The 27398-nt window shown below is 38.4% G+C and overlaps 1 protein-coding gene across 1 annotated transcript in view; it reads left to right on the top strand.

The window, feature by feature from the left end:
• gabbr1a (gamma-aminobutyric acid (GABA) B receptor, 1a) overlaps positions 1-27398 on the top strand; it is a 69934-nt gene that overhangs the window by 28438 nt on the left and 14098 nt on the right. The window contains exons 8-15 of the mRNA XM_079885589.1: positions 3807-3941; positions 6679-6849; positions 8303-8404; positions 10425-10490; positions 10682-10873; positions 10974-11219; positions 11501-11564; positions 17964-18041. Coding sequence (XP_079741715.1) covers positions 3807-3941; positions 6679-6849; positions 8303-8404; positions 10425-10490; positions 10682-10873; positions 10974-11219; positions 11501-11564; positions 17964-18041 — 1054 coding nt within the window. The remainder of the gene's footprint in view (positions 1-3806; positions 3942-6678; positions 6850-8302; positions 8405-10424; positions 10491-10681; positions 10874-10973; positions 11220-11500; positions 11565-17963; positions 18042-27398) is intronic.

Genomic DNA, 27398 nt, shown 5'->3' with positions numbered 1-27398 from the left:
TACTTAGTGTTAGGGGTTTGTTTAGTATGAACAATAGTTATGCTTACATTAGCACACACTACTAATAGTTACTGTTGTCACTATAATTAGAATGATAGAAAATTGCAAATTTTATGCTAAAAAATTCAAAACTGCATTTGGCTTTTTATTCATTGCTATGATACTGGTCACAAAGAAAGAGCTTTTCACAGGCGCTGATGCTACAAGTTGTGGTCCATCGTGTGTGTGTGTGTGTGTATGAGATATTTAAGATATTTACAGGGACCCCCTTGCACAGATACACTCACCCTCTCCAGACGGTTGCCATGGTTATATCAAAGCTCAGCCTGCAAACTTTGATCAATTATTAACCGTGATAGAGCGAGACCGAGGTAGAGAGAGAGAGATAGAGAGAGAGAGAGACTGATGCTCTGATGAGACACTTGTGTTTTCCCTGTTTTAATTGGCATCTGTTGTATCCAGATTGTAACGAGAAGGATTTCCATATCCGAATGCATGCTTTATTCATTCTCATCAGGGTTCAGGGATGCAGAATCACAGTTTAGAAACAACAAATCAACACTTGCAAGTTAATATAAGGCAGAACAGCAGATAAAGACTCATTCACAGTCTGAGTCACGGGAGGACGTGTTTTGCTTCGTTGGAATGAGACATTTAGCATTTGAATCTGTATAGTAAACAAAGTCGAAGCTACCGATCTGGCTTGCGCTGTATGCCGTGATCTCTTTATTTTTATGCACACTCTGCTTGCCTTCAAGAAAATATCATGACTTCATCAAAAGACTTGTAAGTTTTATTTTATTAGTCAGATAGTTTTTGCCATGAAGAGAGCCACAGGTGCTGACATGGCATTACATAAAACTATACTAGACTACACTATACTCATTAGTCAGATACATAATGGAAATTATTAGCAAGAAAGAATGAATGGGATGTTACATTTTAACTGGGGTAAGAAACAGGATGCAGAATTGCAATTCAAATTTAAATCTAAGGAAGTAGATTTAAAATAAACTGGAATTCAGGTGAATTCATATAACTGTATGTTTTACTAGAATAGCAACGTTTGTCAGGAATGAATGAATGAATGAATGAATGAATGAATGAATGAATGAATGAATGAATGAATGAATGAATGTTGACTTGACAACGTCTTTTTTAAGTTTTTAAAAATTAGACAGATGGACGGACCGACATTCAGAGATAGATAGGTAGATAGGTAAATAGATAGATAGACAGACAGACAGACAGACAGAGATAGATAGATATATAGACAGACAGATATAGATAGATAGATAGATAGATAGATAGATAGATAGATAGATAGATAGATAGATAGACAGAAAGACATAAATAGATAGATAGATAGATAGATAGACAAAGACAGATAGATAGATAGATAGATAGATAGATAGATAGATAGATAGATAGATAGATAGATAGATAGATAGATAGATAGACAGACAGAAAGACAGACAGACAGACAGACAGATAGAGATAGATAGATAAATAGATAGAAAAACATAAATAGATAGATAGATAGATAGATAGATAGACAGACAGACAGACAGACAGACAGACAGATAGATAGATAGATAGATAGATAGATAGATAGATAGATAGACAGAAAGACAGACAGATAGATAGATAGAAAAACATAAATAGATAGATAGATAGATAGATAGATAGACAGACAGACAGATAGATAGATAGATAGATAGATAGATAGATAGATAGATAGATAGATAGATAGATAGATAGATAGATAGATTTTAAAGTGTAAACTAAGTTTCGCAAATAAAAAATTATAAATAAATCTCTGCAAAAACTTTCATTTTTACAATACTCTTTTGGAGTTACGTCACATCGGGTGATCAAATGTTCAGCCCACACTTACACACTTACTTCAGCCCACAGGAAATAAATAATAATAGTAATAATAAATACAGGAAATATGTTATGTAATTAGACAATTAATCATGTAATAATCAAATAATACACATGTAAAGTGCAAATACCTCGATTGTGGGTATTGGGACAATCATGAAAGTGTATTCTCTTTCAGTACTGGCCTTTTATTTCATTAATAAAATATTATCTGCAAGTACAGTTTTTGAAAAATAAAAATACTTCAAGTGCACACTCAATTAAGCGCACTTCATTTTCACAATGGTTCCAGTGAGGCGTGGCCAAATCAATTCAAATTCCAAATTGTCAACTGAAAGGGAGCCAATTCTTCAATTCTGAATTTTGCACTACCCTGCACCGTTATATCAGACCCAACAAAAACAAAATCTGTCATTGTGTCCAACTGTCCTGAGACCTGCATAACCTTCAGCCCCAGGGACTTTGAGAACACAGATGCCTCCCTCGCGTCAAGCGGCTCTCGATGGCTGCTTCTCCGAGCCCGTGGACTGAATAAAAATGCCTCAGCTCCCTGGAGATGCCAAGATAGACTGGAGCAGAGAAACCACATGTGGCTCTTACAGAATTGTACTAGAATGATCCAATGATATCTGACAAAAATATTATTATTAGCTATTGCTTGTAGCTACCCAATTCCCCGATACCTTCCACTTCAAGGAGAAAGACTCGACTGTTGCATTTTCATTACTGCCAGTGCTCGGCACCACAACTGTATCTCTATTGAAATCTGTATACAAAGTTTTACTATTCTTTCTTCATATTATACTGTATCAGTGTATTAACATAACAATTGTTACCTGCACTTTAATACCTCAGGTATTCTTACCACACTGCAAAAAATCACCTGCCACTTTGATTCCATCACTTGTACAGTATTATTATTATTATTATTATTATATTGTAGACTGTACACAAGTACGGTTGAGCTCTGTGTACCTTCGATGATCACTGTTTATATGTGAATAAAAGCCTGAATTAAATCTGTTCATCATATAAAGCCATCATGTCTCACTCTCCCTCCAATTTCATTCAAATATCTTTATTTGTGTTCTGAAGATAAATGAAAGTCCCTAAACTCAACAACTGCTAAACTATTAATAAGCAGTAATTAGGAGTTTATTGAGGCAAAAGTCGTAGTTAATAGTTAGTCAATAGTGAGAATTGGACCATAAACTAAAGTGTGACTGAAAAAACAGAGAGAAAAAAAGGCTTCTCTTTTGCCAAAATAGGTCGGAAAACACCCATAATGCACTGCGCATGTTGCCGTCCAAGGCCGCTCCCACCAGTCTGCTATGGATACACTTGACCAGAGTCAAATACCGCCTTGATTTAGTAGGAAATACTTCTTAGCAAACTTTTATTCACAATGTTGTCGACTTGTACTGTTCCCGGGTGCAGGAATTCAAAGAGTAAACTTTAGTGGGAGTGAGTTACTTTCGGTTTGGAATGACAGTAAACTCTCTCTAATCTAATCCTCTCCTGGATCCAAAGTGGTTCCTTTCTGACTGCCATTGTTTTTGAGGCCAGCACCATGCCATTTATTTCTAACTTGAACGAAAATAAAACCGTTCATGACGCTCCTAATGAAGTGTTTCTGCTGATTGTTACCAAGGGCATCATTTCAGTGTGACTGCATCTGCTGCGTTCAAGCAGTCACCCCCTCATTTGTGAATCACGTCCTGTTGTATTTGTCACAGTGAACTGCAGCACGAGAGGTCTTTGGTTACAGCTTCACTGCAGTCCAAGATCGTTTTTCTGGGCAATGAGAGACCGTGTTTCTGTGCTGATTCCATTGAGGCTTTAACGATTATGACACGCTCAAATGAAGCGAACTTTTTCAACGACAGTAGACTAATTATGACTTTTCCTCTTTCCTTCAGTGTGATCCAGGAGAGGCCACTAAACTGCTGTATGACTTGCTGTACACAGAGCCCATAAAGATCGTCTTGATGCCGGGCTGCAGCTCCGTTTCTACGCTTGTGGCTGAGGCGGCGCGCATGTGGAACCTTATAGTGGTGTGTTTGCTATGTGTCTAAACTCTTTATATCTGTATTGTTGATCATCGGTTTCTCCATACACCTGGATTTCACTGTCGAACATTACAGAGGTTCATATTGGGAAGCTGGTTTATTGTCATTCCTGGTTAATCTAAACGGTAAAATGATAAAACAGTCGTTTTACAGCTTTAACTACAACTCGATTTGAGATTTGGATGAGCAAATGTGCCACACAAAACAAGGAGTTCTGTTATTTCTGGGTCAATGAACAAAAAGAATTTGGACTTGTGATCTCATTGGCTTTCTGTAGTTTGTTGACACTCTTGAAAAAGCTGACAAATTAAAACTGTCAAAAGAGGCTCTCAAGGAAGTCAGAGAACCGAATGAGAGTGTGAAAGTGAAAAAAGAGAATGAAAATACTCTAGATAAGCTTAGTAATTAATTTTTCCAATTATTCTTTTTCAATCATCTGGCATCCGCCGAGGTTTGCAGGAATTTGCAAAGTAATGTTCTCTACTCTGACTTTGTTCTCAAGTTTAATTGTGTGAAAAAGTTGAGTTTGCAGCATGCAATTTCGAAAAAGTTGGGAAAGTGAGTTGTGAGTTTACTTTGAACAAATCAACTCTCCAAGGAAAATCAACTCTTCTGAAAGACGTCAGTCTTCAGTGGGTTTGTACTCAAGATTACGAAAGAGATTCTCTTGAAAAATGAATAACTGTGTTTATATGTGTCAGTTTAGACAAATCAATCCTTGTGAAAAAGAAGTACACCTTAGCATGCTTTTAAAACGAGTACTTATTATTACAGAAATAGTATACTTTAAAAGAATATACTTAAGCGCAAACTAAATGTAATGTTTTCTGCCACTTTAATGGATTTTGATTACGAATAAATTAAAATTTTATTTTATTTAAATAATAATAAAATATTAAATGCAATTAGCTGAATTTAGAGTGCTAGTACAATTTAAGTGCATAATGCAGCATTTTTGGTAAACTAAAATAGAATTTAATGTAATTTCTTTTGAATTTGATATGCCATGTATTTAAATATAATTCAAACATTCATTTTTAATGATAAAATTTGAATTTAGTACATTCAACCCTCTGGTGCTCTCTTGGAAAAAAAATTTACTTCATCGGAATGGAATGAAACTGGGTCAAGGTTTTGGCTATTGCTATTGCTGTGTACACACACACACACACACACACACACACACACACACACACACACACACACACACACACACACACACACACACTCACACATGATTCGAAAAGGTTAATGGTCCTGAAAAAATAGTCACACTTTTTTTCCTCGCTGTCAAAAATAAATGCATTCGAAATGAATGGGAAACAAATTTCATAAAAATTTCATCAAGATTTGCACCAGAATCAGCTAATTTTTTGAGATATCAACCTCAGATTTAGACACAACTTGTTAAGATTTATGGCTTTGATTTTATTTCAGTTTTAGAGTAAAACATGGTTTGGAAAATATATATTTCATATAAAAAATTTAAATAGTATTTTTGTGCATTTTCCATAAAAATAAACTTACATTTCTATAACTTTTTTTAAGTTAACTTTTTTTTATGTTTTTTTTTTAGGAACAATCTGCCAAGTGTCTTCTTTAAAAAGAGACCAAACTTAAGTCTGTACTATAAAGCATTCAAGATTTAAGACATTTTAAGTTTGAAATTTCATTTTCAGGTCTATGCTCAAAAAGTGGTTAACGGGTAAAAAAAAATTATAATAACAACCGCATAAATTTAATTTAATAGCACAAAATCCCCTAGAAATACAAAATATTAAACTAAAGACACTCAAAAACGTGGTTTGAAATCGCTGGTGTTTCTAACGCCACAAACTTTCTTGTAACAGATCGCGCCAACCAGTGGATCTCTGTGCTGGTGTGAGTGAGTGGAGGCGGGGCTAATTTGCATATTCATAGAATCACGTATACTAAATGAGGCAAGGGTGGTTACATTCAAGCAATTTTAAGGCATGAAGATAAAATAAAATAAAAATAAAAAACATTATCAAACAAAAATATAGTATATTAATTTCATTGAACTAAAAAAGGAGCACCAGAGGGTTCAAATATATTAACTTTAAATTCAATATTGAATAACACACTATAGTTAAAATAATAATTATGTGCTTTAATATTGTTAGTCAACACATCAAATGAAGTGTACTACTTTAAAGCATGACAAAGCATGAGTAGCCTAAATATTTACTTTAAAGTAAAACTTTTAATTTGACATTATACAATTAAGTGGCCGTTTATTTCTTTAATGTTATTTTATCTGCAAGTACTTTTAAGATTTGTAGTACACATTCAATACAATAAAGCACGCTTCTTTTTCACAAGGGAATTTTTTTCATCAAGCAACCTGGTTTATTGCTTGAAATACAAAGATTTAGTTCTAAAAGGCTGAAGCATAAACTAGATATCGTTCCTCAGCTGTGCGTTTCTAAGTATTGACGCGTCAACACTGTATGAAGAAACAGATTGGCTTGTTTATTCAGGTTTGCTCAAAGCTTCTGACTTCCCTGGGTTGACATTTACCCTTCTTACAGTGTGTGCAAAAATCTTACTCATATTTTTGCTCAGCTTTTTCTTTGTGTTTTGTTCTTTTCAGGGGCATCAAATAAGGTCAACCATATAGCTGAGTAAATCTTTTCAATGTGCTCTCTCTACCCTTCTACCTTTTTACCTACTGTCTCTTTCTCTTGCTGTCTCTCTGAAGTTTTCATACGGCTCTAGTTCTCCAGCTTTATCCAACCGCCAGCGCTTTCCCACTTTCTTCCGTACGCACCCGTCAGCAACTCTGCATAATCCCACACGTGTGCGGCTCTTCCAGAAGTGGGGATGGACAAAGATCGCCACCATCCAGCAGACCACTGAAGTCTTTACCTCGGTCAGTGCTTGCAGATATTTCTCTCCTTTATCTTACTTAGTACAGTCACACTGTGGTTTTCCTATTGTTACTAGGTCTCACGATTTTTTGGTCTTTGTGTGCTGGTGCTTGTAGCGAAACCACGAAAGCAATTTACTGTTTTACCTTATTTAAGAACTCAGAAACTTCCTCCCCTGATAAAAAAAGATGCAAAAATACACTTAAGGTAACATTGAATGCCTATTTGGTGTTCTGTGACTTGACATGCCTGTAAGGAGGAAGTAGAATAGACATGCCAATGTAAATACCAAAAAAATATTAATTGGTGAACACATGAAGAACTAATAATGAGGGTAAAGGTATAGTCAAATCCATCCTCTTGGCTGTTTGTAGCACCTACCACTTTGCATATCCACAAATTAGAAAAGACCATCACATTCTTTATTGTTTTGTAAACCTGTCAAAATGTAATACAGGCTTTGCAAAGAGGCTGAAAAAAAAATGCAATGAAATGTCACTAAGAGGATGGAAATGGAGAATGGTTATGATTATTAAATTATGACTGTATAGGCGCAAAAAAACTTCAATGAACGCTGTAAGTGGACCTCAGGGGGAAATTAAATGTTAAAAATGATATGACCCCTTTAAAGGAAGTAATTTCCCAGAAAAGTAGTTTCCTTTTCCTCTTATAACTGTTAGCAGCTTAGCTGCTGCCCCTTTACTCTAAGGTTAATGTCTCAGAGTTAATGGCAAAGACCGTGGTTGATTATTCTCTCCTTAAGTGATGAAGGTCTTAAAGTCGTTTTTCTTCATGTTGGCTGCTAGGAATATTGACCAAGTCATAAATCTCTCATGCATTGATTCAGTAGGCTATTGAGCTAGTGTAATTCCGCTAGGCTAATGATCCCCCTCCATCTCTTCACCAGCTCATCTCTTTTTCTCATTTACTTTCTTCCCAATCCTTCTCTCCTGTTCACATCCTCTTTCTTTTGCCATTTCCTCCATTCATTGATGTTGGATATCTCAAGAGCACTTTTCCAAAAAAAGCTGCCTCATTACTTACATTGGTAACAGGCTTCTACAGTATAAGTCAGTGATTTCTTCATTGTTTTAACAAAAAAAAATGTATTCCAATGAACTCAAAATTTTAAGGCAACCAGGTAAACCAACAATATTTATTTACAGTATATATATATATATATATATATATAGACTATTGAGTGTTTTTTCCAAATCTACCTTTCTTTCTGACTGTTCCGGACTGTTTTATTTTTACATTTCCTTTACTTTGTCATTTTTAACTTTGGTCTGCGCTTTGACCATTCCCCTTTTGTTCTTCTCTTTCATTCGCTCCTTGATCTTTTCATGTGCTCTCTTCCTGTCTGTCCTCTCTCCACGAACATCACTCCTCTCCTGTCACTCCCGCCGTCTCACCACACTCTCTCTCTCTCTCTCTTTCTCTCTCTCTTTCCAGACTTTGGATGATCTGGAGGAGCGTGTGAAGGAGGCCGGCATCGAGATAAGCGTTAGACAGAGCTTCCTCACCGATCCCGCAGTGGCTGTCAAAAACCTGAAGGTGCTTTGATGAAAAATTCACCAGCCGCTCACTTCCTCTCCCCAGCCCGTGTCGGGTAGCTAGCTAGCAGGCAGAGCACAATAAATCAACACTCTGAAGAATCGGTTTCCTTCGTCAGATCAAGTGACGGTTCAGATACTGTCTCGGTCGCTACTGTGGCATCTGTTATTGAATAGTTAGACAGCGTAATTTATTGTAAAATTATATTGCATAAACATCTTGTGAGAATAGGACTGTCTTGTTAAATGCTTGACTTGTTTTGGCATATGTCTAGCCTTTTTAAAAACGGTCATCATTTTTGCAGTTCAGTTTGAACTGTTGCAGTTCTGATGCTAATGGTGCAGAAATGACACACTTCACCTTCAAATCATGTAAGTTAAAGCAATAAGTAACAAAAAGGTGTTCTTACCCATGGCAATATCACTGTAAAACACATATTCAAGTGGCTTATTGCTTTAAAGGAGACATATCATGCTTTTAAATCGTTCCTTTTTACATATAAATCATACATTTGTAGTCTATATAAAGCGGAACTGCAGTGCTTGGGTCTGAATTCCTCATTATTATAGCTCCACAGGCCCCTTTTCTACCCCTTTTCTGATGTGCGTCTGAGAGCAACTCGTTTTGGTGCGGTCTCTTTAAATACAATTGAGACACTTCATACCCCACCCCCTCTCCAGGTGACACTCGGTTCAACTCCACCCCGTTCGGCCATTTTTGTAGTTTGATAGCAGAGATACGATTATCTAGCGGCACAGAAACTTTTTATTCACACGTTATTAACAAAATGTCAACAACGGAAGACTTGTCCAGCCAGCCTTACATGTTCGAGCCAGAGTCGGAGCCGGAGCGAGATGAAAATGAAGACGACGAACCTGCAGAACAACGTCTTCATATGGATGTATCGCAATGGTGTGTTACTGTATTTACACATGAAACTTTGGTCTTCCGACCTTTTACCACCGTGTCGATTTATTTTGATTAATATGTGCGAGGGAGAGAGAGCAAGACAGCGTCTAGTTTGGAGACGGTGTCTTGTTTACACTTTCGCCGGGCTCCGAAGAGAGAGAGAGTGCGTGCGCGCGACCGGGTCTCTCTCTCTCTGCACGTTCTTTCAGTTATACATGCGTCCATGTCACAAGCGCGGCAGTTCATCTACATTAGACGGTGTAATGAAGCGTGTGGGTTACTACATCCAACAACCGAACATTTTAACTTACCCTCTCGTAACTTCTGTATCCTTTAGCTTGGACTACAAAATTGCAGCGAGAAATAAAAATGGCGGATTGCTCGAAGTGTTGGGCTGGAAGTCAATGTCCTTATTTGGCATTTCCGCTGCATATACTGTGACATAATAGTTCACAAAACGTCATAGATAACAGAAAAATCGGAACAGGTTGAAAAATAAGGCCAAAACAGAATATAAAGATATCAACGAAGCACCTGAAGAGAATAATTTCAACTTTTCTGTACTTCTAAACACTCCAAATATACAACATAATGCATTTAAGGGCTAAAAAAGTGGATTTAGCATGATATGTCCCCTTTAATATAGAATTGTTCAATAGAGCCAAAATTTTATCATTAATAATTCAGAATAAAAGCAGAATAAAAAAAAAATCATAGTATAGTTCATTATCTGTAGACTGTTTGCAACATAGCAGCCATGACTGCAGCTCATCTACAGTATATGTACTGTATATAAATGTACAAATCATGGTAAAGTCATTATACTGTAAATAATGATTCTTGCAGTTCGTTATCAGTTGCTGTTTCCATCCAATCTGTGAATTTTATTTTTGCATAAAATCTAAATATAGTGCAAAAAAAAAGCTTGCTAAAAGCCTCTCTTCCATCCCATGTGTTCAAGAGAACAAAATTGCTTTTCCATGGAAAATAGTGAAAAATAGAATGGTAATAAATGCTTAAATACATTTTACATAGTTTCCATCCAGTGTTTTTATGCACTAAAGTGACACTTTACTATATGTCACATTGTTTGATGCATCTTTGTCTACAGCGTCAAGATGCTAGAATCATAGTTGGCCTCTTTTACGAGACTGAAGCCAGAAAGGTGTTTTGTGAGGTAAGTAACAACTACGATTCTTTTTACAAATACATCTGAGCTGTCAATTTATTTTAAATCAATTCAGCACAATTCAGTTCGATGCTTCTACTCAGCTTGAGTTAATGTACTGTGGCTTAACCGAGATTAAAATATTGAATACGATTATTGCTTAAGCACAGACATTCAAAACATGGTGTCATCTTTGGCAGGTCTTCAAAGAAAAACTCTATGGTAAGAAGCATGTATGGTTCCTCATCGGCTGGTACGCAGACAACTGGTTTAAGATCAAAGATCCGGCCATCAATTGCACAGTGGAGAACATGACTGAAGCCGTGGAAGGGCACGTCACCACAGAAATCGTCATGCTAAACCCGGAGACCGTCCGCGGAGCCTCCAACCTGGTGAGTGGATTTTTAAATTTTGACTATGATGATGCCTATGTAAAACATATCTATGAAAATTTCAGGATGGGATCATTAATCCTTCTCAAATCCTCCACAGACATCCCAAGAGTTCCTGGTGCAGCTGATGTCACGTCTCGGGGGCAAAAACCCAGAAGAAACGGGCGGGTTTCAGGAAGCTCCGTTGGCGTATGATGCCATGTGGGCTCTCGCACTGGCCCTCAATAAAACGGTGGCCCCGCTGAGGGCCAAAGGCTGGGCACTGGAGGACTTCAACTACAACAACAAGGAAATCACTGCTGAAATATACAGAGCCCTCAACACCAGCTCGTTTGAAGGAGTGTCTGTGAGTTGATGACATTAATAACACTCCAGACATTCATTTCTCAGACCTGTCAGAACACCTTTTTAAATTTTAAATTCACATTGGCAATCATTTTTTATAATGCATACAGTGAATCTGAGTTCAAACTCATTATAGAATGATTCAGCCTTTATTTTTCCACAGATTTTATAGGTTTTTTCATGATGAATCACAAATGGGTTTCTTTTATGATGATTTTGTATTGACATGGCTTTATCATAATGTCTTTGAACTATTTATATTCTTGCATATGTGTCTCGTAGGGTCACGTCGTGTTTGACGCTCAGGGTTCACGTATGGCCTGGACTCTCATTGAGCAACTGCAAGGTACAAACAAAACAGAAAAACCCTAAAACTAATGTAGATGATGACACTAATGCACTTGATTGCATTTTAAAGGGTCACATCCTTCATTTTTGTAGTATTGTATATTTGTCTGTTTTGATGACTGTTCACTTATGATGTTAGTCAAATGTGCTTGCTTCGACTAACCAGTAAAAATACACTATTTCAGTATTTTTTTTTTGTTTTTGTGAAAAACGTGCCAGTTTTTTAAAGACTATAACTGTCACACCACTAATTCCCAATCAAACAGTAGGGCTGTGCAAAAATATTTATACAGCTAACTATCGCAATATTTTCTTTCACAATAGGCCTTATTCGCAAACACCGGAAGTAGCTAACCGCGGCCATATTGTTAACATGACATGTCCTGCCCCTAGCCGCACGCAGGTTTGAGTTGAGGGGAGCAGTAGCTTAATGGCTTCATCTCGTCGGTATCAAGAGAAGATAAGCTTGATTGGTGTGGACCCATATCAAATAGACCCAATAGCCTTAAGTAAAGATCCGTCCTTATTGCCAGCCGTAACTTATCCGGATATTTATTAAATTTTACAGAGCTGCCAACTCTCACGCATTCACCGTGAGACACTTTTCACACGCTCTCACGCCACACATCCATTTTCTCACGAAGCAAAGAGGGCACGGAGACCGACAGACTAGACAGAGCAGGTTACTTATGATATAAAAAATCTCAGCTATCATTTTCTGTCACTTTTATTACGAAATTCAAACAATAAATACCGTTTTGGCGCTTGTAAATGTGACACAACAGATCCCTAGCGGCAGGTGAACCGATCATCTCTAGCTAATAGTAAATAAACACGAACACTGTTGAAAGATACAGTACAACTTACCGAAATGTATATTCCTCATACATAATATCGACCAATCAATCAAACAAACAAACAAAGGGTTCAATAAAACAGCTGGGGAACAATTATGTCACATAACATTTACCTCAGGAAAGCCATTTGATGACCATAATATAGGCTATAGTTAGTTGGCTAGAAAAAAGAGCTATAGAGTATTTTGCTAAATATGTGTACTATATTATATATTTATTATATGTTTACTTATATCATTAAATAAAGTTATAATAAAAAAAACGCATTATATCTCTCTCTGTATGTTTACAGCATTAGGTGAGTTGTTTTTTTCTTGAGAAAAATTAATGCCTATCTTGTGTAGCCTACCTAATATTTATCCAAATGAGTCAATATTAAATCAAATCACAATAATTGAATTGAAATAATAAAAAAAGCGTAGCTTACCAGAAATTGTACCATGTAAACATTGTAACATGTTGTCACTAAACCTAATAAAATTCAGTTTAGTTGCTAAAATGTTTTGACAATCACAATACACGTATTGTGATGCAATATTTTTTTTTTTACATCCCCCCAATCCCCCCTAACATGTGGTAAAATGATTGGAACAGACTTTGCTGTGGGGAGTTTAGACTATATTTATCCTAGCTAGCCACAAGTCTCTCCTGCGCTGGCTCAACTCCTCTGTCTCGTTCCATTCATGTTTTCTGACAGTCGGTATCGCATAAAAACTTCGGGGTTCTTATTGCTGTTGTTAGAACAGCCGTGTATGACAACACACCATCGCGCTGTTTAAAAAAAAAAAAAATACAGCGATAATACCATGGATAATACCACGCTGCCTTGCTTGTCAATTGGCAGACTGACAGTTGCCGTGGTTTCTATGTCAACAACATGGCCGCCGCGAACATTGATGACGTAGATCGAATAAGAACTATAGTGTATCGATATTCCAACTTATAGTATCGATACTTATTTTAAAATCATGTTTTAAACGGATTACTCCGTTATACGGATTACTCCCCATCTCTGACCTGCTCTCCTTACAACGTATGGCCGCGGATACACTGGTTTCGCCCCAAGCTACAGCTACCAATTCCCTGAGAGTTGCTGCGAGGAACATCAGATGCAGAGAAGCACTCACCGGCGATCACAACATGTCCAATACGACAACTCCAGCTCCATCAAGTCGATCTGGTCTTCCACTCGCCGGCCTCTGAAGAACACCGGACGCCGTGCTGATCATTCGCTGTTAGCCCGTGTCCCGAGCTCGGCTAATGTTAACGCGGCTGTCAGTCTCTGCAGCACTGCGGTCAACATCGGCCTTTTAAACATCCGCTCTCTCACGAGCAAGGGCCACCTCGTCCAGGATCTCCTGACGGACCGTAAGTTTGACATCTTTTGTCTGACGGAGACCTGGCAGCAGCCAAACGACTTCACTCCCCTCAATGAAACCACTCCACCGGGGTTTGTTTACCAATCTGTACCTCGTGTGTCTGGGAGAGGGGGCGGTCTCGCGGTAATATACCGTGATAACTGGAAAGTTGTTCCCGTGAATGTGCCTGCCTGCCTCTCTTTTGAGGCCACTGTCTGTCAGCTCTCTGGACCTACTCCCACTGTTATTGTGACTCTCTATAGACCACCAAAATCAAACAAGGATTTCATCTCTGACTTTTCTGCATTTCTGTCTCATCTGGCTACACTTTCATCTAATATCATACTACTGGGAGATTTCAATATCCACATGGACAACTTCAATAACACTTTCACTAAAGATTTTACCTCATGTATCGACAGTCTTGGATTTCAACAGTTTGTCAACTTTCCCACACATAATAAAGGACATATTCTGGACTTAATCTGCTGCTCAGGAATAACACCTACGGACCTCAAAGCTGATCACCTCCCTTACACTGATCATTTGCTTCTTTCATTTAATGTCAATCTGTCTTTCAGTAAATCCAACCCACCACGCACTATTCATTTCCGTAAAACTAAGGACATCAACCTGGACAATCTCATAACTCACATCAATAACCTTCCCAGTGCAGATAGCCTTTCTACAACAGATGAGTTTCTCACACATTACAACACTCACCTGCAAAACATTCTCAACACGTTGGCTCCACTCAAAACTCGATCGGTCACCTTCACTAACACAGCACCCTGGTTTACTCCCACCCTCAGAAAACAAAAAGCAATAGGCCGCCAGCTAGAAAGACTCCACAGGAAAACTGGACTCACCATACACAAAGACATGTACACAACTCACATCCTCCAATACAAAGACTCCATCTCCAAAGCCAAATCCACTTACTACTCCCAGTTAATCATCTCCAATGAAGGCAATTCCAAGGCTCTTTTCTCCCTCATTTCTAACATCACAAAACCCCCTGATTCACTTCCATCCCATCTATATTCTTCTGACTTTTGCAATAAACTGTCTTCTTTTTTCACCACAAAAATCCAACACATTCACCAGCAACTCACTCCGTCAGTCATAAGCCCACCTATTCCACCCTCATTCACTCCAACCCATCCATTTTCAACATTTACCCCTCCCTCTGTTAATCAAATTTCCACTCTTATCCAGAAATCAAATACCTCATCCTGTCAACTAGACCCTCTCCCCACCTCTCTTGTCAAGGCTTCCATTCCAGCTCTTTCCCCCCTCATTACTAACATCATTCATGCCTCCCTCACTTCTGGTACTGTACCCCCCTCTCTGAAAACTGCGGCTGTCACTCCCATACTCAAGAAACCCGGCTCCGATCCCACTGACCTCAATAACTTCCGCCCCATCTCAAACCTTCCATTCATCTCCAAACTTCTTGAAAAAACTGTCGCTGGTCAACTCCAAACCCACCTTTCCTCCAATAACCTTTATGAACAATTCCAATCTGGCTTTCGCTCCCTCCATAGTACTGAAACGGCCCTTCTCAAAATCACCAATGACCTCCTCCTTTCTGCTGACTCCGGTTCATTATCCATCCTCATTCTGCTTGATCTTAGTGCAGCCTTCGACACCATTTCGCATTCCATCCTTCTGGACAGACTCTCCTCCATCGGTATCACTGGCATTCCCCTCAACTGGTTCCGCTCCTACCTTTCCGACCGCTCCCAGTTTATCCAGCTAAAGTCCTTTACCTCTCATCCCTTCCCTGTCACTTCTGGTGTTCCTCAGGGCTCTGTCCTTGGCCCCTTGCTTTTTCTGATCTATCTTCTCCCCCTTGGTGACATCTTCAGGAAACACAACATTCATTTTCATTGCTATGCGGATGACACCCAGCTCTACATCTCCAGTAAACCCAACAGTACACTCCCACCTTCCTCCCTAACCAACTGCCTTCATGAAATAAAGTCCTGGTTCACCTCAAACTTCCTCAAACTTAACAGCAATAAAACTGAACTTCTGCTCACTGGTACAAAATCCACCCTAAGTAAAATAAACAATTTCTCAATATTCATCGACAGCTCCTCCATCTCCCCCTCCCCTCAGGTAAAGAGTCTGGGTGTCATCCTGGACAGCACCCTCAGCTTCACTGCACACATCAATAACATCACCCGCTCAGCCTACTTCCACCTTAGGAACATTCACCGCCTCCGCCCTTCTCTCACTCCTCTCTCCACTGCCGTTCTTGTCCATAGCCTTGTCACTTCACGAATCGACTACTGCAACTCTCTCCTGTTTGGTCTCCCTCAAAAAACCCTCCATAAACTCCAACTTGTTCAGAATTCTGCTGCACGCATCATCACTCACACACCCTCCATCAAACACATCACCCCAGTCCTCCAACAGCTCCACTGGCTTCCCATCACACAACGCATCCACTACAAAATCCTGCTCCTCACTTTCAAAGCCATCCATAACCTCGATCCTCCATACCTGACTGACCTCATTCAAATTGCCACACCTGCCCGCTCTCTCCGCTCCTCCTCCTCTCTCCATCTCATTGTCCCGCCAGCCCGCCTCGTCACCATGGGGAGTAGGGCCTTCAGCCGCTCTGCTCCCCAGCTCTGGAACACTCTCCCCCCTGACCTCCGCAACTCTGACTCACTCCCACACTTCAAATCCACACTCAAAACTCATCTGTTTAGACAAGCCTACTTAGTCTGACCACTACTTCATTATCCTCCTGTACTGCTTTTAACTGATGTATTTTAACCTGTTTTTATGCTAGTTTTAACCCTTGTTAGTTTTTAGTTTTTCCTAATGCACCTTATTGTAAGGCGACCTTGAGTGTCCAGAAAGGCGCCAAATAAATAAAATGTATTATTATTATTATTATTATTATTATTATTATAATACGGTTTACTCTTTGAATTTCTTGCTCGCGGAAACAATACAAGTCAACACCATTGTGACTAAAAGTTTGCTAAGAGGTATTTCCTACTAAACCAAGGCGGTATTTGACTCTGGCCAAGTGTATCCATAGCAGACTGGTGGGAGTGGCCATGGATGGCAACATACCCAGTGCATTATGGGTGTTGAATTTTTCCTTCCTATTTGGCAACAGCCTTTTTTTCTCTGCTTTCTCTTGTCAGGTAGCTCTAAAAGTTCGCAGGGCAAAAACTTGCTGCAGTTAAAGAAAAGCCCATCTATCTTACTTCCTCCTCATTACTTCACTGTGTCTGTGGTCGTATTTTAGTTGTTTAGTTTCAATGAATGGTCTGGACTGGTAAGAGAGTCTAACTTTTATGTTCTGAAAGTTTGTCTACATAGTACATCAAAGTCTTTGATTTCCAAAGTGCAAGAATGGTTTTTCTACAATATGTTCCCTTTCAGACTAACTTTGATCAATGCAGTTGGGCTTGTTTTTTATCTTCGACCTATTGATGCAGCTTTAAGTCGACTACTTTTGCAGATTTGTTGAGTCAGGCCTCTTTTGAAGCTTTTTATTGCAGTGCTTGATGAAAGCAGGTTTTGTTAATGTGACCTTTAGTTGACACACTGTTAATTAGATGCTATATTTACACAGGAAAACTTTTAATTCAAGCCTTTAAAAATAACATTACTTTTTTCATTATGTCTACCCAGCTAACAAAATTATGTTCTAAGAACATTTTGATAATGTTCCCATTAAGGTATGGAAACATTATTTCTGAATGTTCTCAAAAAGTTCAAAACGTTCAGTTTTTTTTTATGATTTAAAACTGTATATAGGAAGGTTAGCAAAATCATTTGGGTTTCCATTTGGTCATTTTACAAACAATGTTACTTTTTGAATGTTGAATGTTTTGAAACAAGTAGTAAGTAGTAATGTTTTAAAAATGTTAGATGAATGTCCAAGTGAAACATTTCATGAACAATGTATAAATATATTTGTGCTAACATTTTGAAATTGTTATTAAAAAAACTATTAACTAACATTTGTTATTAACTTTGAGAGAACCTTGCCAGAATGTTCCTGTTAGCTGGGTTAGTCTGTCCATTTATAATTCACAGACAGATGAGGGTCTCTTTGTTTTGGGAAGATGTAGGCATGAGAAGTGGTTTCATATTCACTTTTCTTTCAGACATTTGTCACGTTTCATTTCAATTCCTTTTTTTCCTCAGGTGGGAGCTACAAGAAGATTGGGTACTATGACAGCACAAAAGGCAACCTGTCCTGGTACGGAAACGACAAATGGATTGGTAAGAGAAACCAGCCTTTTTTCTGCACATCGAGACAGCTCTGTCCATTCCACTCCCGTCACCTTTCACAGCCGCACTCGGCCCGTCGAGATTGAGGCTTACCGGTATTGATTTCTGTTTGCTCAACAAATCCCTGTTGCGCTCTTTAATACATCGCTAACAATTAGCTGTCCTTTCTGCTAGAGGAGGCCATACAGGCCCAGGGGAGCGAAGCCACATGCCGTTCACGGCTCGCTCTGACCTTTGTGCGGCTCTGTGAAGTTTCTCGATTGACAAACTGATATTGATGAAACCGATGTAAGGCGCAGAGCAGATCAAATGAAAATGTGTGATGATGGTCGCAGATAAATGGTAAAGTACAACATGTAGGAAACAGTGTGAAATTGAAAAACGTAATTTAATCTTCTTGTGGAAAGGTAAACCAAGGTTTTGTACAGACAGGCATCAAAAATCCAATATTTTCACGTCTTCCATTTATTTTTTTTGTAGTCTGGTACAAAGACTCAAGGTATGACTCGTTAGCATGGTTCACTGTGGCTCTAAAAAGCATATTTTTCCATTCACAGTCATTCAAAATAGCTGTGTATTCTAGCAAAAGATATATTTTTTGTTTATGTGATTATTTCTTTATGATTATGATTAATTTTTTTTTTTTAAAGATGTCTCTCTTGCTCAGCAAGGCATTCATTCATTTGATCAAACAGTAAAACAGTAATATTGTGAAATATTATTACAACTTGGGTTAGTTCACCCAAAAATGAAAGTTCTGTAATCAATTTCTCACCCTCATGTCGTTCCAAACCTGTAAGACTTTTGTTCATCTTTGAAACGAAGATATTTTAAATAAAATTTAAGAGATTTCTGTCCCTCCATTGACAGTCCACGCAACTACAACTTTTGACGCTTCAAAAAGTTCATAAAAAGATCATAAAACTGAACCATATTTAAATCGAGCGGTTTAGTCCAAATTTTCAGAATAGACATGATCACTTTATACAATGAACAGATTTAATTAAGATTTTATTCACATATAAACATTCATCAACGTACACATCAGTTATGGTAAACGGAGGCTCAAGCATGCTTGCTTGACATGAGAGAACCAGTGAGGTTACTTCTTGTGTTACGCAGCATGTTTGAGCTTCAGCAAGAACCAATGAGGTTCCTTCTTGTGTTACACAGCACGTTTGAGCTTCAGCAAGAACCAATGAGGTTCATTCTCGTTTGGTACGCAGCACTCAGCATCCTTGCTGAATAAGACTATTGATTTATTTATTAAAAAATGACCCCACACTTTTGAACAGTAGTGTATTGAATAGGATAATATTCAAAAGTATGCCATAGTATTGTTATATGGTATTCAAACTATTTTACCAGTCACTTAAAAGGCTTTTAAAAGCATGGTTGTAATAAAAACTGTGTTATTTACTAACCCGATGCAAACTATATACAGTGAGGAAAATAAGTATTTGAACACCCTGCTATTTTGCAAGTTCTCCCACTTAGAAATCATGGAGGGGTCTGAAATTGTCATCGTAGGTGCATGTCCACTGTGAGAGACATAATCTAAAAAAAAAAAAATCCAGAAATCACAATGTATGATTTTTTAACAATTTATTTGTATGATACAGCTGCAAATAAGTATTTGAACACCTGAGAAAATCAATGTTAATATTTGGTACAGTAGCCTTTGTTTGCAATTACAGAGGTCAAACGTTTCCTGTAGTTTTTCACCAGGTTTGCACACACTGCAGGAGGGATTTTGACCCACTCCTCCACACAGATCTTCTCTAGATCAGTCAGGTTTCTGGGCTGTCGCTGAGAAACACGGAGTTTGAGCTCCCTCCAAAGATTCTCTATTGGGTTTAGGTCTGGAGACTGGCTAGGCCACGCCAGAACCTTGATATGCTTCTTACAGAGCCACTCCTTGGTTATCCTGGCTGTGTGCTTCGGGTCATTGTCATGTTGGAAGACCCAGCCTCGACCCATCTTCAATGCTCTAACTGAGGGAAGGAGGTTGTTCCCCAAAATCTCGCAATACATGGCCCCGGTCATCCTCTCCTTAATACAGTGCAGTCGCCCTGTCCCATGTGCAGAAAAACACCCCCAAAGCATGATGCTACCACCCCCATGCTTCACAGTAGGGATGGTGTTCTTGGGATGGTACTCATCATTCTTCTTCCTCCAAACACGTTTAGTGGAATTATGACCAAAAAGTTCTATTTTGCTCTCATCTGACCACATGACTTTCTCCCATGACTCCTCTGGATCATCCAAATGGTCATTGGCAAACTTAAGACGGGCCTTGACATGTGCTGGTTTAAGCAGGGGAACCTTCCGTGCCATGCATGATTTCAAACCATGACGTCTTAGTGTATTACCAACAGTAACCTTGGAAACGGTGGTCCCAGCTCTTTTCAGGTCATTGACCAGCTCCTCCCGTGTAGTTCTGGGCTGATTTCTCACCTTTCTTAGGATCATTGAGACCCCACGAGGTGAGATCTTGCATGGAGCCCCAGTCCGAGGGAGATTGACAGTCATGTTTAGCTTCTTCCATTTTCTATTGATTGCTCCAACAGTGGAACTTTTTTCACCAAGCTGCTTGGCAATTTCCCCATAGCCCTTTCCAGCCTTGTGGAGTTGTACAATTTTGTCTCTAGTGTCTTTGGACAGCTCTTTGGTCTTGGCCATGTTAGTAGTTGGATTCTTACTGATTGTATGGGGTGGACAGGTGTCTTTATGCAGCTAACGACCTCAAACAGGTGCATCTAATTTAGGATAATAAATGGAGTGGAGGTGGACATTTTAAAGGCAGACTAACAGGTCTTTGAGGGTCAGAATTCTAGCTGATAGACAGGTGTTCAAATACTTATTTGCAGCTGTATCATACAAATAAATAGTTAAAAAATCATACATTGTGATTTCTGGATTTTTTTTTTTTACATTATGTCTCTCACAGTGGACATGCACCTATGATGACAATTTCAGACCCCTCCATGATTTCCAAGTGGGAGAACTTGCAAAATAGCAGGGTGTTCAAATACTTATTTTCCTCACTGTATAAATATGTTCTTAAAACGGAAATGTTTCAGTCTGAATGATTAGATTAGATTAAGTACTTTTTTCATCATTCGGGATGCAAGGTGAGTGTAACGTCACACAAAGTGCAATGTCTACGGCTGTGAATGGATCCACTCATTTACACTCACATCGTTTGCACTTAATGTACTGAATGAGTAAACGGATGAGTGGTTTCACACTCAGCATATGCATGAATGTGTCAATAATACAGAAAGACTTTTGACGCTTTCTGTCTCATGCACCTCATAAATTAATTTCAGTTTTCCCATCCATTTTGCCAGTCGGTCCTAAATATGCAGTGTGAACAAAGCAATTACTTTACTTTTAAAAGCATCCCATCATGTGTAATGTCACCGCACTAGAATAGCTTTGATAGAAAACTCACAGTTGTTGCTCAACTTGCTCATTTTCCTGCATGGATGCTATTCTAGTAAATCATTTACAAAACACCAAACAGTGCCTTCCCTATTACCCCACAAATTGGTTTTCTGCCAAGAGGTGGGAATTGAATTGCCACAACCAAAATCCTGTATTTTCTCTCCCAAGAGATACAGAGGCGATTATTTGCTGGATTTGCCCCGGTCCTCTTCTGTGAGTCATTCTTGATTTAGGCTCTAATCAATCCTTCATGCCGTGATCCCATTGAGTGGATTCCACCAGCGTGACTGTAACAAAGCAGCACTGCCCTACATTAGACGAGTAATGACCTCACACTTCACCAGCGCTTGTTTTTTGAATGGCTACAAGATGAATATCAATGCTATACAGACAGAAGTTTTACTGCAAAGTCTGGAAAAAGTGAAAGATTAGTAAAGATGGTGATGTCAGTTCAGTGACACAACATTGGAATTTACTGTATTTGACAGGATGATTACAGTGTTTCTAAATTGTGTTTTACTGAGTAATTGATTACAGAATTTTCATTTTTGGGTGAACTATGACCCAAGTTGAAATACGTTAAGATTGGCATGTTTCTGATGGTTTCTGAAGTTCATGCTTTAGAACTTCCGTTAAAGTCCAACTGAAATCAAAATTGACCCTATTTACTTTGTTAGCGCATATTACTAGTCTTGTGGTGAAAAATTAATCCGTACAAGTTAATACACAGAAAAAAATTGTTTACCGTCATAATCTTTAATCAAAGTCTGAAAAGTTACTTCCGGTCTGGAATGGCTGATGATATAGGTTTGACGGCTTGGGTTGGGAAACGCTTAACCACTCCCCTCAAACCGTTAGTCTGCTATGAGCGAGAGATTGAGAGGAGGAGCGCTAGAGTAAAACCCTGCCCTCTGTTCAATATTCCTTTTCACTGGGAAATACGTCACAACACTGGAGAAAAGTCGTTTGCAACTTCCGGTTCACGCGGACTTTAAGGGAAAATAGGAAGCATCAATGCTCCCTGGTTTTCACGGTGCATTGTGGGACTTTTTAGGGAGCGAAAGTTTCAGTACACTCACACTGGAAGGATTTTGCGATTGAGACAGCCCTTAAAATGGCCGACTCCCTGATCAGTGCCCTGACTACTGAACTAGGGAGCTGATTGAGACGCACCCTTCACTTGTTTCATTACTGGATGAATCAGCGTTTTTGAACGAATCTCTTGAATAAATGATTCAACGACAGTCACTTGTCGCCACCTACTGGTGTAGGGATGTAATTGATACAATCATTATTTAAAGCATCAAGTTACTTTCAAAAGGTGATTTACTCTCTTTTTTATCGCTACTGTAGACATCAGGGTTTATATCCGAACTATAAACTTTTATCACAGTACTTCTGTGAAAATTTGAATTATTGTAAATTTTCGTGTGGTTGAAAAGACACATGACAGCTGCTTTCTCTGGCTCAGCGGCAGCGTGAACGCAGATTTGATTGTTCGCTGTGATCGTACTTGTCAAAGGTTTAATAGACATAGCCGAATCGTTATCATATAGGAATAAGATCGTGGGTGTTTTAATTGAGATTGCGATCTTTTAACAATTAATGGTGCATCTCTACTTTGAGGGCTACTCAAAGTTTTGCAACTCTACTTTGAGGGCTACATATATATAACCATTTGGGTTAACTAGGATTTTTTTTTAAATAAATTAATAATTTTATTTAGGAAAGATGTCTTAAATTGATCAAAAGTGACAGTAAAGCCTTTTACATTGTTGCAAAAAATTCAAATAAATGCTGTTCTTTTCTTTTTTCTTTTTTTTTAAAACTGTTTTCAGCATTGAAGCATTTCAACATTCAACAAGAAATGTTTCTTGAGCTCTAAATCAGCACATTAGAATGATTTCTGAAGGATCATGTGACACTGAAGACTGGAGTAATAATGCAGAAAATTCAGTTTTACCACCACAGAAATAAATTACATAGTAAAATATATTAAAACAGAATACAGTTATTTTAAATTCTAATTCAATTTCACAATATTACTGTTTTTACTGTATTTTATAATCACACACATGCAGCCTTAGCGAGCATAAGAGACATAAAAAAAAAACGTACCAACCCCAACCTTTTGAACGGTAGTGTGTGTGTGTGTGTGTGTGTGTATCCATTTGAAAAAAGAGAAAAGAGACAAGCCCTCCCAATCTGGTATGTCTTGCCCCAACTTCCAACTTAAAAATGTCAACATGTGAAAGAAAACTGCTTTGGCCAAGCCATTTTTGGGGTCTTGAGAAGCTTTTGATTTAGAGCATCAGTTGCGCACATGGTTTTTACACTTCAGAGTCAGAGTTTCAAGCCTAGCCTCTGTCAACACTCTTCTCTCTGCTAAAGGGCATAAATCCCTCCAAAAAAGCCATTTGACATAGTTTAAAATCTTTTTCTTCCCCCAGTCGCAAATTTACATCCTTTTAAGCCAATCACTGCTATTTTCAGAAAAACTGAGTTATGACCTATTTAGTCACTTCTTCCGCTCTCCCCACTGAAAAAAAGCAGAGCGTAGAGCTGGTGACATGGCTTGCCATTTCTTTGCCCTTGATAATAGCTGAAGCAGCAGATGTTCTTCCCAAATAACACGTAACCTCCTCGGGAATCGATTAGTGGAGATTCTCAAGCATCCATCTATGGGGTTCTTAATTTTTATTAGTTGTGGCCTTTAAAACATATAATACCTGTAACCTCCGGTCAGAACTCAGGTCTTGAGTTCTTATGATTTTTTGAACCATATGGCAGTGCCCTTGCTTTTCAACCATCTCTTGGTAGCACTTGACAACCACTTTAGTAAGACTTTCTCTTCCAAATTGCTGTGGAAACTGTTGTTAAGCCAGGTCTCCATAGCAACACCCTGTCCTGATTCTTAGATCAAGGACGACGGAAGGTTTACTGTGAGAATGCATCAACTGACGGACAGAGCTTTCTAACACTCTCTCTCTCTCACACACACACATTTATCTCTCACAGTATTGCTGCCACATTGCAGTAGCAAATGTCACTCTTGACTCGTCAGTGTTCTGACATTCTGAAAAGCATCAACAAACATCGTGTCACTTTGACAAACCAAAGGACCAGCTGTCTTTCACTGACACGTTTCCCTCACGGTCAGCTTTCCGTCCCTGGTAATGGTTGCCTCTGACAGAAAAAAACTTCCATTTGAACTATTGCTCATCGCTAGATTCCTGTCAATCGTTTATTTGTCTATATCAAAAAGCTTTACACACACAAGACAGCCATCCTCACTGTAATTATTGTTCCCACAGGAATCCTGTTTTTGGTTGTAATTATAGTGACAGACTGAACAGCAAGAGGCGTAAATGTATAATTATAGTCAGTTCCAGTGAAGAGTGATAACATTAGTGTGAGGAGTGATAACAATGTGTTTAAAAAGGCATTCACTATGGTACTGTGAACTTTTTAGTTACTTTAGATTAATTTATTATTTACTATTATCATTAACTACCATGGATCAAATGTAGGTGTTGTTCATGATGTTCTACTTGTTCATTTAAGAATTAGGGCTGACACAGTTTAGTTCACAACAGGTTAAGATGCAAATTGACAAGATTTATTTATATATTTTTTAAAAAACTCTCTCTCTCTTTCTCTCTCTCTCTCTCTCTCTGTATGTATGTATATATATACACTCACCTAAAGGATTATTAGGAACACCTGTTCAATTTCTCATTAATGCAATTATCTAATCAACCAATCACATGGCAGTTGCTTCAATGCATTTAGGGTTGTGGTCCTGGTCAAGACAATCTCCTGAACTCCAAACTGAATGTCAGAATGGGAAAGAAAGGTGATTTAAGCAATTTTGAGCGTGGCATGGTTGTTGGTGCCAGACGGGCCGGTCTGAGTATTTCACAATCTGCTCAGTTACTGGGATTTTCACACACAACCATTTCTAGGGTTTACAAAGAATGGTGTGAAAAGGGAAAAACATCCAGTATGCGGCAGTCCTGTGGGCGAAAATGCCTTGTTGATGCTAGAGGTCAGAGGAGAATGGGCCGACTGATTCAAGCTGATAGAAGAGCAACTTTGACTGAAATAACCACTCGTTACAACCGAGGTATGCAGCAAAGCATTTGTGAAGCCACAACACGCACAACCTTGAGCCGGATAGGCTACAACAGCAGAAGACCCCACCGGGTACCACTCATCTCCACTACAAATAGGAAAAAGAGGCTACAATTTGCACGAGCTCACCAAAATTGGACAGTTGAAGACTGGAAAAATGTTGCCTGGTCTGATGAGTCTCGATTTCTGTTGAGACATTCAGATGGTAGAGTCAGAATTTGGCGTAAACAGAATGAGAACATGGATCCATCATGCCTTGTTACCACTGTGCAGGCTGGTGGTGGTGGTGTAATGGTGTGGGGGATGTTTTCTTGGCACACTTTAGGCCACTTAGTGCCAATTGGGCATCGTTTAAATGCCACGGCCTACCTGAGCATTGTTTCTGACCATGTCCATCCCTTTATGACCACCATGTACCCATCCTCTGATGGCTACTTCCAGCAGGATAATGCACCATGTCACAAAGCTCGAATCATTTCAAATTGGTTTCTTGAACATGACAATGAGTTCACTGTACTAAAATGGCCCCCAGTCACCAGATCTCAACCCAATAGAGCATCTTTGGGATGTGGTGGAACGGGAGCTTCGTGCCCTGGATGTGCATCCCACAAATCTCCATCAACTGCAAGATGCTATCCTATCAATATGGGCCAACATTTCTAAAGAATGCTTTCAGCACCTTGTTGAATCAATGCCACGTAGAATTAAGGCAGTTCTGAAGGCGAAAGGGGGTCAAACACAGTATTAGTATGGTGTTCCTAATAATCCTTTAGGTGAGTGTGTGTATATATATATATATATATAATTTTTTAATTAATACTTTTATTCAGCAAAGATGCTATAAATTGATCAAAAGTGACAGTAAATAAATGTAAAATCTACAAAAGATTTCAATTTTAGATAAATGCTGTTCTGTTTTCAACATTGATAATAATAGTAATAATAATAATAATAATTTTAAATTGTAATAACATTTCACAATATTACTGATTTTTTTCTGTATTTTTAATCAAATTAATGCAGCCTTGCTGAGCATAAGAGACTTCTTCAAAAACATTACCAAAATATTCAAACTTCTGAAACGGTAGTGTACTGTATGTTGGAATTCAACAAATTTCAACGAAATTCATTGGAATTCAACACAGTCACACAATAGAGAATCATTTGTCCTACACAGGTTTGTGATAAAACATAAATAATTGCTGACTAATCAGTCATTTTGACTAAATTATAATATGTATATTTCTCTCAACTAATTTTTATGATTAAAAATTTGCCATACAACAGTAGAAATGTCCATAATATTGTTTTCAGATAACTTATATAAAAGATAATGACATCAACATTTTAATCTATCAATTTTACATTGATGTTTGACTGCTAGAAAAGGTCTTGTCAGTATATTTATGCATTTACATTAGTCTTCCTTGGTAACACTTTATTTCGATGGTCCACTTTAGATATTCTACTAATATAAGTAACGTAACTTTTTTTAACTACCTGTCAACTAACTCTCATTAGAGTATTAGCAGACTGTCTGCTTAATATCTGCTAACTCTTTATTTTGATGGTCCTCCAACAAACATTCTACTGACTATAAGTAACTACATGTCAACTTGTTCTACTAACCCGAACCCTAACACCCAACCCAAACCTAACAGTTTACTAATGTGCTAATGAGAGTTAATGTTGAAATGTAGTTGCAAAGTTAAGCCCTATTCGGACAGGACTAGTTTTCCAAACGACGTTTGAGTTACAATTCTT

Source organism: Squalius cephalus, assembly GCF_949319135.1.
Source record: "Squalius cephalus genome assembly, chromosome: 11".
In the NCBI taxonomy this organism is placed as follows: domain Eukaryota; kingdom Metazoa; phylum Chordata; class Actinopteri; order Cypriniformes; family Leuciscidae; genus Squalius; species Squalius cephalus.
This window is presented reverse-complemented; position numbering and strand designations above follow the sequence as displayed.